General features: G+C 44.5%; 2 protein-coding genes across 2 annotated transcripts; both read right to left on the reverse strand.

Moving 5' to 3' along the window:
* Window positions 1-2,511: 2,511 nt before the first annotated feature.
* Window positions 2,512-6,466, reverse strand: LOC113453814 (vomeronasal type-2 receptor 26-like). Its single transcript, XM_087919177.1, has 3 exons — window positions 6,459-6,466; window positions 4,250-4,541; window positions 2,512-3,588 (listed from the first exon to the last, which is right to left on the reverse strand). The coding sequence occupies exons 1-3, from the start codon at window positions 6,464-6,466 to the stop codon at window positions 2,716-2,718; spliced, it is 1,173 nt and encodes a 390-aa protein (XP_087775303.1). The 3' UTR covers window positions 2,512-2,715.
* Window positions 6,467-10,947: 4,481 nt separating this feature from the next.
* On the reverse strand, window positions 10,948-12,200 carry LOC148123628 (uncharacterized). Its single transcript, XM_087919178.1, has 3 exons — window positions 11,914-12,200; window positions 11,339-11,835; window positions 10,948-10,952 (listed from the first exon to the last, which is right to left on the reverse strand). The coding sequence occupies exons 1-3, from the start codon at window positions 12,198-12,200 to the stop codon at window positions 10,948-10,950; spliced, it is 789 nt and encodes a 262-aa protein (XP_087775304.1).
* Window positions 12,201-13,928: the final 1,728 nt, after the last annotated feature.

Raw genomic sequence — 13,928 nt, forward strand, 5'->3', positions numbered from 1 at the left:
CCAATGAGAACACCTCCCCACCCAATCAGAACACAGCCAAGCCCCCACCCAATCAAGTCACACCCCCACTAGCAGTTAAAAGGAAACAGCTGAAATCTCATATCACTCTGAGAAGCACAAAGCTGAAGACACAAGCCTGAAGATGATGAATGAGACTTCATCGAAACGTTGCCTAGATACTTTCAGTCTTACATGGGAGAAAACCCGAATAACCAAAGATCCACATACAAATACCCGCAGGAAGATCAGAAAACATGAGTGTGTGTGTGTGTGTGTGTGTGTGTGTGTGTGTGTGTTTTCTTAAGTTTTTGCAGGTACTTACATGTATGGCATTCAGCTTTGTTTGGGTATTTTCCCATGTCATTGTAGTTGTGCTTTTAAAGTTGTAGCAACATTTCGGCAGAATATCATCTGCTATCATCAGGCTTCTGTATAGTGTTCATCTGAATGCCATAAATATATATGTTTTCTGAGGTTCTCGCGGGTGTTGTATGTGGATCCAACACCTCAAAGCCACAGGACATGAGATTGACTTTAAAAATACCAGAACTATCGCCAAAACCGAACACTTCAACAGCAGAATAATCAGAGAAGCCATAGAGATAGAAAAACGCCCACACAGCATGAATAAATGAGATGACACCTCCTGCCTACCAGCCATTTGGAAACCCGCCCTCATGAACAGATAACTACCTAACATGAAGAATGACACCAGACCCACACCCATGTGGGCCACACAAGATGCCACCACCACACTTCCATGCAGAAAGCAGACTCACACCCACACAGAAGATGAGACATGACCACGGACCAGAAGCTGCACTGCAGCTGCATCACTACCCACTTCAAACCCCTCCGAGCCATACATGAAGCAAACTGACACCCACCATGAAGATGCAGCAGGACCACGAACTCGAAGCCAAACAGCAGGATCACAGCTCACCAACTCAAATCCCCCAGCAACTAAGACTATACCAAGCACAACCAAGCCCCCACCTGAACAGAACACGCCTCCAGCCAATCAGAACACGGCCAACCCCCAACCAATCAGAACACAGCCAAACCCCTACCAATGAGAACACCCCCACCCAATCAGAACACAGCCAAGCCCCCACCCAATCAAGTCCACACCCCACTAGCAGTTAAAAGGAAGAAGCAGCTGCAAGCTCACATCACTCTGAGAAGCACAGAGCCGAAGACAAAGCCTGAAGATGATGAATGAGACTTCATCGAAACGTTGCCTAGATACTTCCAATCTTATGGGAGAAAACCCGAACAACAAAGACATATATATATATATATATATATATATATATATATATATATATATATATATATATTATTTATTAGCTTTGTTCGGGTATTTTCCCACATCATTATAGTTGTGCTTTTAAAGTTGCAGCAACGTTTCGGCAGAATCTCATCTGCAATCATCAGGCTTCTGTATAGTGTTCGAATAACCAAAGATCCACATACAAATACCCATGAAAACCTCAGAAAACACACACACACACACACACACACACACACACACACATGCTATAAGATATAATAACAGAAACTTTCTTTTTTTTTCATCCCTTTTTCATATCCCCTTTTGCAGGAATAGATCACCATTTCTTTCTACTAAGTTATGCATCATTTCCAAATGGAATCTCTTCACTGCTCTACATTATTTTTTATAACTCCTATAGCATTCTCATTATGTAAGAAGCAATATTATCAATCAGCTGATAATATTTTATGAAAAGTGCTGACCTAACCCTTTCTGAAATCATGTTTAGATTCTATTGCTTCAGAACTGTAGTATGTTAAAAATGACATTGGTGTCTTATCTATGAGAAACTAACAATTTTCATCCCTTTTGCTGTGATTTGCCTTTCTTCACTGTTAGATGATTTTCCTTCCTCCTTCCCTCCTCCTTCTTCCTTCCTTCCTTCCTTCCTTCCTTCCTTCCTTCCTCCTTCCTTCCTTCCTTCCTTCCTTCTTCCTTCCTTCCTTCCTTTCTTTCTTTCTTTCTTTCTTTCTTTCTTTCTTTCTTTCTTTCTTTCTCACATCTCATAATTTCCTCCTCCTAATCTTCATGGAATTAAAATACAGAACTAAAAGCAAATAATCAAGGATCATTGCAGTATTTATTTTTAGCCTTGTGTAATGGAGGAATTCAGTACCTAAACTGTGGTGGGGAGGGGGGAATAATTCCTGCAGACCAAAGGATGCACTCATATTTATATATTTCAAAAAGGAGGGCAAAGTGATCCTTGCATACATATTCATAACAAAAGCATAATAGATCTCAGGATATAGTGGTTTTATAGCTAAGAAGATACAATTGCATCATAAGATTCAGGGATTGTCAGGAGAATGCTCTAATAAAACCACCACAATCCACTGCGAAATACCAGGATATATTAGTTATGTTTCAGTTTGTCTATTAAACAGTCCCATTCATCTGGAAACATATTTTTTTTCTACAGAACCACACTCTGATGTCAGCTTTGTCTTCCTCCTAAAATTGATTTTTCTCTTAAATAAACATTTGATATTGCCTCTTTAGCATAGTTGCACACCATTTTAATGTTACCCTGAATTATCAGAGAAAAATTTACCCTCTTTAAAGATCTGACATATCATTTTGATCCTATTAACTATACAATTCTAAAATATTAGCCAAACATTTATATGACTGGTACTTATATAAAGTGATATTTACATTCATTTCATTTTTACCTGCCATGATTGTTGATTTAGAGTCTTGAGTTCCCAAGAATGTCCTCTTTTTCTGCTCTTAGATGAAAGCATGGCTTGCAGTGCATGGGCCACTGCATAGACAGCATTGTAAATGCTATAACTTTGCCCACTTATGCTACTTCTAAACAAAACATTGGGAAGGGTCTCCAATGTCTCCTCACCAGTGCATTCATTGTCACTGTCCTCATCTAACCCAGCATTTGGAAAAGAGCATTCAAACGCACGTTCCCAAAACAGCCTGATCAAACTATCTTCTTCTTCAGAAGAAGAAGGCTTCCTCATCTGAATAAATTTCTGAAACCCTAACATTTCCTTCGAGGAAACTGCCAACGATAAGGCCCCATGGATGAAGTCCACGCCTCTGGTTCTTTGAAGGTGGACTGATGTGAATTCCATCTGTGCTGGCATTATCCAAACTTTATCTTTTCTCTTCACTGGCATGTCAATATATTCTGAACCAAATGGAACCATTCTAAGAGCAGTCATGGCCTCATTTTCACAATATATGATCACAACATTGGCAGTACTTCTCATAATAACCTCGTATAACACAAAATAGTCAATTATCTTATCCTCAAGGTCACTGATAACAGAGTCCTTTGGCAGTTCTTCTATGAAGTCAAAACAGATGCCTTTTTGAGAAAACATATCAAGCCTATTCTGTATAAAACTCTTTGCTCTTTCAGAGGTTTGGATAATGAGTCCAATCCATTTCCAGTCAAAGTGAAGCAACAATTGGATGATCCCAATAATTTGAAGATCTTCATCTGGAAATAATTGATGGAAGTAAGCAGCTTGTATGTTGTCATCTGTCTTCATAGAAGAAACAATTTGGAGCTAAGAAAAAAGAAAGAAACTGGAGCATTTCTTTTCAGACCCAAATATTTATTTGTTTTTAAGGAAGACATTCCTTATCTATATGAAACTTTGGAATAAAAAATAAATCAATCATATCAGAAATATTTTAATAAAAAGCGGGATCAATATACTTTAATTACAATTCTTCTGTTGTTATCCAATATCAACAATACTCTTATATTTTACTTAATAACAAGTAATTCTCGAGGTACGAATATAATGGACTCTGCTAATTCTATTCATAAACTTGAGGATTTGTAGGAATGAATTATCTAACATGACTTCATGCACCCATCTACTTTTGCAGAAAATGGGTGTCTGAAGTCATGTGAGATCACAGCCCCAAGAATCATGTTTTAGTGAATAAATAAATATAATCTTCCATGAAATTAAATTAAATGAGAAAGTGTGGATTTCCTCCATTTTATATTCATATGTACTCACATTAAGAAAGGAATACCTGTGTCTTGCATTTGGTCTATATCTACATTTCACTATACTGAGATGGAGCAAAGTCCGAGGTGAGCTTATTTCATGGTTTTTATTTCAATTTCATATATCACTGTGTACAAGCCACAATTGTTCAAATAAATGTGTTGTTGAAAGGTCTTGACTCCTTTCTTTCTGAGATAGCTCTTACCTGTGGGATCTTGTAAATGCTCAGAATATTTGACATGAAATGTCCATTATGAGCATTATGTCCTGCAATCACAGATATTACATTGTCTTTGAAATCACACTTGTAGTTTGGTATGAACCTTCCCTTGGTAGAGAGGAACTCCATGGAAGCCAGATAGATCCATCTTTCCAGGTTATAGCTATTGGAGATATGGATACCAAGGGTGATGTTAGGCAAGATCCTGGAATTCTCATTGATTTCTTTGATTGCAAATTCCAAAGCCAAGATGTGCTGGTAGTTTTGCATATACAACCTGAAATGAGTATTAGAGCATCTGTTTCCCAATTTAGCTGCATCCTTATTTATGTTTTTTCTAATTTTATATCACTCATGATTTTACAGCCCACAAGCACTGAAAGGAGGGAGTATATTAACACCAAGCAAGGCATCTCTTTGACTGTTTAATGCAATAGCCTCAAAATTATAGAGCAAAGTTTTATCACAACATATTAAAAAATTCTCCCTGGAAGTTAAGCTATAACACTTCACTTTTTATCCATTGGAGATGGCCATAAATAGTGATGATACATTCAGTGGACTGAATACAAAATGAAATAATCATAAATAATTACTTTAAATAATTGAATAATTACTAAAGGGTGCTTCTTTAATTTAGGGATCCTGATTTATTACTATCTTCTATTCTAATATTCTATTCCACCATTTCCAACTTCTCTTTCTTGTTCTTCTTCCTTTTAACTATGTTTCTCAGGTATTTAAAAAGGAAATTCAATTCTCATAGTACTGTACTTTCAAACACCAAATTTAAGAGAGAATTTGATACAATATCTGCATGTAGGACTAATTGCAGTCACATACACTTTCTACAAATGATCACTGTTATTTCCTCGTAGTTTTCCTGATTAATACAACCTGAAAAAGAAACAAACTAAAATGAAACTAATATTTACCTAAAAGTTATCAAGGAGGCTGTTGGAAGCTATTGAAACAGAAATATATACAACTTTACTTTGCATATGAGGAACCACATGATAACTAACAATATTATTAAAAGAAAAAATAATAGTGCAATTTAGGCAATCTGCAATTCATCTCTCACTCTAATTCAAGCATAACACAGATTTTAACTATTTCTGTATTGCATTGCTTAAAACTAATTACATACAGGAAGTCATCAACTAGTTCACTTGATGGATTTCTTGTGAATGTTAATTTCTCAGACATCATGTAAAATAGATAACAAATGCCAGCAATGACCAAATCTTCTGAATGATAATCGTTGTGCTTAATAAGAGGTTGGTCTCCTACAGAACATCTGCCAAGAGCTGCTTCAGATTCTATATAGGAAGACAATATTGTTACAGATGCAAAGAAAAATATCATCTTGCAGATCAATTTATCTCTCGGCCTCCTGTTTACTCAATGAGAATTAGGCATTTGAAATAGAACAGCCTAACATACATTATTCCATGAGACTACTTTAAAATCAGAGGTGTAAATGGTTTAAAAATGAGAATGAAAGGACTTTGTCCTCCATCAGTACCCTTGGAGAAAGAAGAATATTATACCTTTTTGCTGTTTAACTATATTACTTTTAATAGTTTCCATAACTCCTTAGAGAGGAGAAAATAAGAACACATAATTGAAAATGATTGTAGAGATTTAGGCATGTCCCAATTTGTGATACACTGAGAACTGTAACTTGGAATTAAGGAGAAAAATAACAGTGGCCAGGGGATAGAAAGAACTACATGAACAATTTAAAAAGTTTTCCTCTCAAGTATCTAGAATTGGTTTTCCAAATGAGAAATCAGCTGAATTTAAATGGAAATTTCAGTTATGACGAATTAAACAACAGAGTAAATCAAATTAAATTATACTAGGAGTCATGGTGGTATAGTGGTTAGAGTGCAGTTCCACAAGTTTGATCCTGACTGGTTCAAAGTTAACTCAGGGTTCCATCCTTCTGAGTTCAGTAAAATGAGGACCTAGATTGTTGGGACAATATGCTGACATTGTAAACTGCTCAAAGAGTTTTGCAAATCACTGTGGAATGGTATATAAGTCTAAGTATTAGTGTCATTCAGTGCTGGGATTCAAATAATTTAACAACTGGTTCTCTGCCCTAGTGACCAGCTGGTAGGCATGGCTGGATGGTCATAGCCAACTCACGTCAAGGGGCACCTCTCCCAGCCTCTCCTTGCCATACCCAGTCATGTCTCACCCCTCCCAGCCACTCCTTGTCACACTTGGCCTCACCTTGCCTCCCAGCTGCTCACCTCAAAGGTGAGCAGCTTTTACCTCAGCTGCTCACCTCAAAGGCATGAACATATCTATGGTTCTGTAAAAATGTTTTTCACCTTTTTTGACTTTATAATCTGTATCTACATACTATAGAATAGAGGTACTTTCATGGATCACTAAAAGGAGGAAATGGCTCACATGCTTTGTCCAAGAGTATTATAAGTACATCACAAAAAAAAAAGGTGGGGGGGGGGGAGAAATGTATTTTCCAAAGCTGCAGAAGGCAAAACAAGAAGCAAGGGATGGAAACTGAACAAAGAGACAAGCAACCTAAAACAAAGGAGAAACTTCCTGACAGTGAAAACAACCAATGGAACTTCTTGTCTCCAGAAGTTCTGAGTACTCAATCACTGGAGGTTTCTAAGAAAAGACTGGACAGCCATTTCTCTGAAATGGTATCCCCCTCAAGGTCCCTTCTAAATGTTATTATCTTATTCTGACACCTTTTGCAGGCCCTCCACTCAGATTTTGGCATCCTCAGTTTTCCTGCCTGAGCAGAGAGTTGGACTAGAAGACCTCCAAAGTCCCTTCCAACTGTTATTTTGCTATTCCTGAGCTAAATATGCTAAGACCCTTATCGGGACCTTTTTTTTTTTTTTTTTGCTCCCTCTGGACTAATGTGTTAAAGAGCTACCTCTAGACATTCATTTTGATAGATTTTTTTTAGAAATCTGCAGTTGAAAAATCTTCATGCCTCCATAGCCTGAAGACCCAATTTCATTTGGCATTTAATCCCAATATGATTGCCCTTTTAGCATTTATCTTGACATTTCTCCAAAATGCACCCTCTCCCTCCCTCCCTCTCCCTCTCCCTCTCTGACACACACACACAGAGACACACACTTACACTTTAAGCAAATTCCCTTGTCTTGGAGCCTTTAGAAACATAGGATAGAAAGTACCTTGGTTATCTTCTTGTTCAACCTTTTGCCCCAGGCAGAACTGATACTTACTTGCAGGTTCTCAGACATCCCAGATTGGGCTGCAAGAACTGCAGGCAGTCTTCCCAGCCACACACTTTCTCCTCCTGCTGCCCCCTGAGAGACAGAAGGCCTAACAGAAAGTGCCTGGTTTGGGCACACGACCATCCATGACGGAGCCCTTTCCTGGGAGCAAAGTTTTGGATGACCTGATCTGTCCCAAAGGCCTCAAGTGGCTCCAAAGTTTCCATGTGCCTCCGCTGGCCCAAGCACTTTGCCCTTCAGATCCCAACAAGGCCAGCACATACTACATACTATATAATAGATGTACTTTCATCTGGTGGCGATGCATCTAGAAGGCAAGTGGGCAGACGCCCTAGGGCTGCATGCTGCACCTCATCAAACTGCAATGGAGCAGCAGCCTCTGCTCCAACATGGTGCTGTCCCCCAAAGGCTGCCTGCTCACCCATTGCTAGCTGGGAAGGGCTGGAAGCAGCAATGTCCTCCTAAGGCAGCCTGCGTCTTCGGCCAAGTGCAGTGTATTTGGAGCAGGTCAGCCTTTTTAGTCCGTGGAGTTTGCACCACTCTGCTCACTGCAGCTGCCCACAAAGGTAAGGAGGCTGTTGTAGAGCAACGGGATAGACGAGGCATAGACCAGAGCATACAACGAACAGTCTTTATTCAAGGAATAAAGGGTTGTCGCGTCTGCCAGCTAACAAGGCAGACTGCAAGCGAACAACGGCTGGCTCTGTTCAACAGCCGGCTTTTATAGCCGATTGTCAAACGGAGCCAACCAATGGGAGCGGCTGATGCTCCCGCTCAAACAGCGGACCTGGTTGGAAACCCCAACCAGTCCCAAAGACATAACACTCCTCCCCCCTAGTTGAGCACATGCATAGTCCTTGAGGTACGAGGGTGGACTTCGCTGGCGGCTGGAACGTCGTAGCTCAGGAACACTGCTGGTGGGCATCGCGTCCCTGGTGCAAGACTCCAAAGTCGCCGGAACGCCCTCTGGTAGTGGTGTAGGACCCAGGGAATGGGACGACTCTCCTTGCTCGGGTAGGCTCGGCAGAACGGCTCGGTCTGGTTGGCCGACGCTCCCGCTGGGTGGACGAGATGGAGACTCGGGCTGGCAGTCCTGGCTCATCCTCGGCTCGGTCAGTTCGAATGGAGGTACCTGGTCTCTCGGAAAGCTACCTTCTGGAACCCGGGTGAGGACTTGAGGGCTGGCTGGTGGATTTGGTTCGCCGCTGGTCTGGTCGTTCCGCCGCCTGCGCAGTTGGTCTAGGTGTCTCCGCCACACGCGACCATCCTCCAACTGGACGATGATCCAACTGGTATGATCTTGGGCCGGTGACGGCTACGATTTGCCCGGGCACCCACAAGGGATCTCCTGCATAGTTCCTTGCAAAAACGGGATCCAGCAAGGCAAAGTCTCGTACTTGACTGTCAGATCCCAAGGGTGTACCAGGGCAGTAGTGTGGGTGCAGTCTGTCAAGAGTAGTCCTTAGACGTCTCCCCATTAAGAGTTCAGCCGGGGACTTGTTAGTGCTAGTGCATGGGGTTGTATGCTGGCTAAGGAGAAAATGGGATAATTTGGAATGCCAGTTTTCCTGACTGAGTCTAGCTAGTGCCTCCTTAGCCGTCCTGACCGCTCTCTCCGCCATCCCATTACTAGCAGGGTGAAAGGGGGCCGTGAGGACATGTCTAATGCCCAGATTCGTGACATACATGCTAAATTCGCAGGACGTGAACTGCGGCCCGTTGTCGGAGACTATTGTGTCAGGGAGTCCATGAGTTACGAAAAGTCGGGTCAGGGCTTTAACAACTGCCTGAGTGGTGGTTGTGGGTAGCAAAGCAACATCAATCCATTTTGAATACGAGTCCACAACCACCAAGAAAGTCTTGCCATGTACAGGCCCGGCCAGGTCGATGTGTAATCGTGACCATGGGGCGTTGGCGCTTTCCCACTTAGTGGGTGGAGCTGCAGGTGGGGCTGCCCTAGACTCCTGACAGGGTTTACATGAGCTTACCCATTCTGCAATCTGATCGTCCATCCCGGGCCACCATACGTAACTGCGAGCCAATGCCTTCATCCGCACGATACCCGGATGGCCCTCGTGCAGCACCTTCAGTATGGGTACACGAAGAGAGGTTGGGATAACAACTCTGGTGCCCCACAGCAAACACCCCTGGAGTCTTGACAGTTCCTGTTGGCGTGTTTTAAACGGGATAAAGTCAGTTGCATATTTTGTTTCCGGCCACCCCCTCCCCACCCAGTCCAGAACCTGGGCGATTGTTTTATCTTTCTTGGAGTGTGCCGCGATGTCATCTGCAGTCACCGGTAGCTTAAATTCGTTGAGTTCGAAGATTGTGTGCACCGGAGCTGGGTCCTCGACTGGTGTCGGTAAGGGGCAGCGGCTGAGGGCGTCTGCGTGGCTTAAAGTCTTACCGGGGCAATAGACCAGTTTGAACGAGTAGGCCGCTAGGAACAATGTCCATCTCGTCATCCTGGGGGACAGTACTTGTGGCGTTTGCTTGTCCCCCAATAAGAGCCCCAGAAGTGGCTTGTGATCGGTGATGTGTTCGAAATGGTGGCCAAAAAGGAATTCGTGAAATTTTTTGACAGCTGCAACTGCTGCTAGGGCCTCCTTGTCGATCTGGCTGTAGTTTCTTTCAGTCATTGAAAGGGTCCTGGAGAAAAAAGCAATTGGCGCTTCGGTGCCATTAGGAAGTCTGTGACTAAGAACGGCTCCAATCCCGAAGGGGGATGCGTCAGCAGCCAGCACTAAAGGGAGGCGTTGGTTGAACTGAATTAAAATAGCGTCAGAGGTGAGCAGAGACTTGACCTCTTTGAAAGCATGGGATTCTTTGGGACCCCAGTGCCACGGAGAGTCTTTATCTAATAACCTGTGCAAAGGTTCAGCGACTGAAGCTTTGTGAGGTAAGAATGAAGCATAGAAATTTAATAGGCCCAGGAAGGCTTGTAGTTCCGTTTTATTGGTAGGAGTGGGTGCCTCGTGGATGGCTTTTACTTTTGACTCCACTGGGTGGATGCCTGAGGCGTCTAGCCTGTACCCTAGAAAGTCCACCTGTCTAGTGGCGATGGTGCACTTCTCCCGTTTGAGTTTGAGACCATGCTGTCTGAACTTCTCCAAAACTGACCTAACCCTCTGTAGGAGCTGGGGCCTATCCCTAGCTGAGACCAGAATATCGTCAAAGTAGGGAACTACCCCAGGGAGTCCTTGGAGAATTCTCTCCATCAGCGACTGAAAAATACCTGGGGCCACGCTAACGCCAAATTGGAGGCGTTTACACCTGAATGCCCCTCTGTGAGTTACTATGGTTTGTAAGTCTGCTGTGTGGTTGTCGACAGGAAACTGCTGATATGCCTGCGACATGTCTAATTTGGCAAAGATGGTGCCGGGTTCGAATGTGTGCAACAGGTGTTGGATGACTGGCACGGGGTATGCGCTAACCTGAAGATAACGGTTAAGGGTAGTCTTGTAATCAGCACAAATTCTCAAACTACCGTCCTTTTTTAACAGGGTGACTATGGGGGTCTCCCACTTGGCGAAATCTGTGGGTTCTATTACCCCTTGCTTTAGGAGTTTGTCTAGTTCCGCGTCTAATTTGGGGTGGATGGCAAAAGGCATTCTGCGGAATTTCAGGCGGACCAGGACTGCCTGGGGGTCTACGGAGAAAGAGATGGGTGTGCCATTGTAGCAACCCAACTCGCTACTGAAAACATCGGAATAATCTGAGAATAATGTGTCTACATCAGAAGTTGAGACAGCATGAATTCCCGTTATACTAAGGCCGAGAGAGGGGAACCAATCTAACCCCAAAAGACTAGGGAGGGTACCATTAACCACCAGTAAAGGCAGATGGCCTTTGAAGGTTTGGAATTTAACAAGGAACTTGCCTTTCCCGAGGACAGGGATGTTCTTGCCTTGATAGTCTCTCAGGGTGAGGTGGCACTTTTGCAGCTGCTTTCTGGTCAGTCTGGGTTGAATCTTTTTCAGCGTGTCCCAGGAGATGATTGAGAGCGCTGAGCCGGTATCCACCTCCATGGTGCAAGGTTTACCTTCTAGGGAGAGAGAAAGTTTAATTTTACTTGGAGTTTGAGAAGTGTGGTTGGCATGGTAACACGTGTAACAGTCTTCTACTTGCCTTTGGAGGCTAGGAGATGAAGGGAACTTCGGGGGCGGAGCGCGTGCTGCCTGGCAGACTCTTGCAAGGTGACCCTTCTTGTGGCAGTTTAGACAATTGGCGTTTCTAAACCTACAAGATGCCCGGGAATGGGAACCTCCGCAGGTTAGACACAAAAGATTCTGTTGTGGGCCACTGCTGTTTCTCCGCCTTGCTCCTACCTGTGGCTGTTTCAGCTGCCTGAGGCGATGGACATCTGTACCTTCAGATGGGTCATCTTCGCTCAACACCTCCTCTGAGTGGACTGTGGAGGTGGTGGTTTTTTGGGCCGTGCCCTGAATCTCAGCTGCTGACTGAGCAGATAGTTCAGCAGCTAAGGCTTCTTCTACTGCTTGGGAAAGATTTAGATCTTTCCGGGCCAGCAGGCGTCGTTGGAGCCTCTGATCTCTTACCCCGCAGACGAGTTGGTCGAGAAGCATGTCGTCTAAGTAATTCTTGAATTCGCATTGTAGAGCGGCTGTCCTCAGGGCGGCCATGTACTGATTGATGGATTCCCCCTCTGCTTGCTTCCTCATCCTGAACGCGTAGCGTCTTGCGATCTGGGAAGGCTTAGGGGAGTAGTGGTTCGAGAGTGTTTCTTGTAACTCACTCCATGGGACGTTCTTGATGTCACGTGGTGCAAAAAGTGCTGTGGCCGTATCGAAAACTGCTGCCCCGCAATAGCTAAGGAAGTACGATTTCTTCCTGTGCTCCGCAGCATCGGCTAAACCAATGGCATCGATGTAATGGTTGAAGCGATTCCTGTAGGAGTCCCACGTCTCCTCGTTGGGTCTGAATGGTTGAAACGCCGGATTGGTGTTCATCTTGGGCCCCTCGGTGTCGTCGGTAGACTGGGCTATCTCTCTGGTAGGTTGAGGCCCGGGGGCTGCGCTTATCGTGCATGCTGGCGGTGGCGGTTACAACGCTCTCGATCCGCTCCGTGACTCAGCTTTTGCGAGGGAAACCTGCGTTTCGCGCTCTCTGTGCTCATGGTGGCCGCAGCTAACAGCGCCGTAATTTTGCTTGAGCAACGATTCAAACGACAGCGGTTTGAATCTTGCGCCCTCTCAGGGGCGTGGGCGGCTGAGAGTTCAGTGCCGTGACTTCAGTTCTTTCGCAGCGGAAATGGCTTGCGCTTTTGGTGCGAAGCGATTGCGGTTCAGCTCTGGGGCTTCGCGGTTGTGACTTCAGCTCTTTTGTATTTGGTTGCTTCTGGCTAGCCTGCGGTCACATCCCACCCTCGTCGCCAGTGTTGTAGAGCAACGGGATAGACGAGGCATAGACCAGAGCATACAACGAACAGTCTTTATTCAAGGAATAAAGGGTTGTCGCGTCTGCCAGCTAACAAGGCAGACTGCAAGCGAACAACGGCTGGCTCCGTTCAACAGCCGGCTTTTATAGCCGATTGTCAAACGGAGCCAACCAATGGGAGCGGCTGATGCTCCCGCTCAAACAGCGGACCTGGTTGGAAACCCCAACCAGTCCCAAAGACATAACAGAGGCCAATCGTGGGAGAAGTGGATCTGCTCCAGTCCTGTCACACTCAGCCAAAGGATCACCTCTGGTGGGAGGAGGGATATGGCAAGGCTCAGCTGTCTTTTGGGTCTGGCTTTCGGCTTCTATGGGGACTCCAGGCAACTGCCACCCTCTCACCCTCCCCTCTGCCTCAGGTCCCACGTTGAGTTTTCCTCAGGTCCCACATTGAGCCTGTGATGGGTGACATGCCACTTCCAGGCCAGGCCAGCTAGTAGGTGGATGGGTGAGTGGGCAGCCCTCAGGGGAGAGTGTCATACTGAGGCAGAAGCCACTGCTTCACTGTGGTACAATGAGGTGCATGCGTGCATCCCTGGGACATCCTCCCGCCAGCCAGAAGCATCACCATCGGGCACTGGGTCCATTAGGATCTGAAGGGCAGAGTGCTTTACAGCCTTCCTAGTTCTTTACAGCCCATTCTAGGCAGTTTACAGAGTCAGCATAATGCCCCCAACAATCTTGGTCCTCATTTTACAGATCTTGAAAGGATGGAAGGCTGAATCAACTTTGAGCCGGTCAGAATCGAAATCCTGGAATGAGCAGCAAGTTAGACTTGACAGAGTGTTTGCAGCGTAACTACTATTGTGAGACAACTCAGGAGCAAAACACAGCAAACAGAGGCTTTGTCTTTTAACAGTGGTTTATATCAGGAGTGGGATTCTACCGGTTCGGGCCAGTTTTCAAGAACTGGATGTTAATCTTACATCCAATTCCACGAACCAGTAGTTTTG

Source organism: Pseudonaja textilis, unplaced genomic scaffold (assembly GCF_049901715.1).
Source record: "Pseudonaja textilis isolate UNSWEBS1 unplaced genomic scaffold, rPseTex1.2 PTEXSCF35, whole genome shotgun sequence".
Classification (NCBI taxonomy): domain Eukaryota; kingdom Metazoa; phylum Chordata; class Lepidosauria; order Squamata; family Elapidae; genus Pseudonaja; species Pseudonaja textilis.

Coding starts and splice junctions, on each gene's coding strand:
- LOC113453814 (XM_087919177.1), bottom strand. Junction 3,589..4,249: donor GCATTTACAAGATCCCACAG/GTAAGAGCTATC, acceptor CTTTTTTCTTAG/CTCCAAATTGTTTCTTCTAT.
- LOC148123628 (XM_087919178.1), bottom strand. CDS start 12,200: ATGAGGAAGCAAGCAGAGGGGGAATCCATCAATCAGTACATGGCCGCC. Junction 11,836..11,913: donor ACAGTCCACTCAGAGGAGGT/GTTGAGCGAAGA, acceptor GGTAGGAGCAAG/GCGGAGAAACAGCAGTGGCC.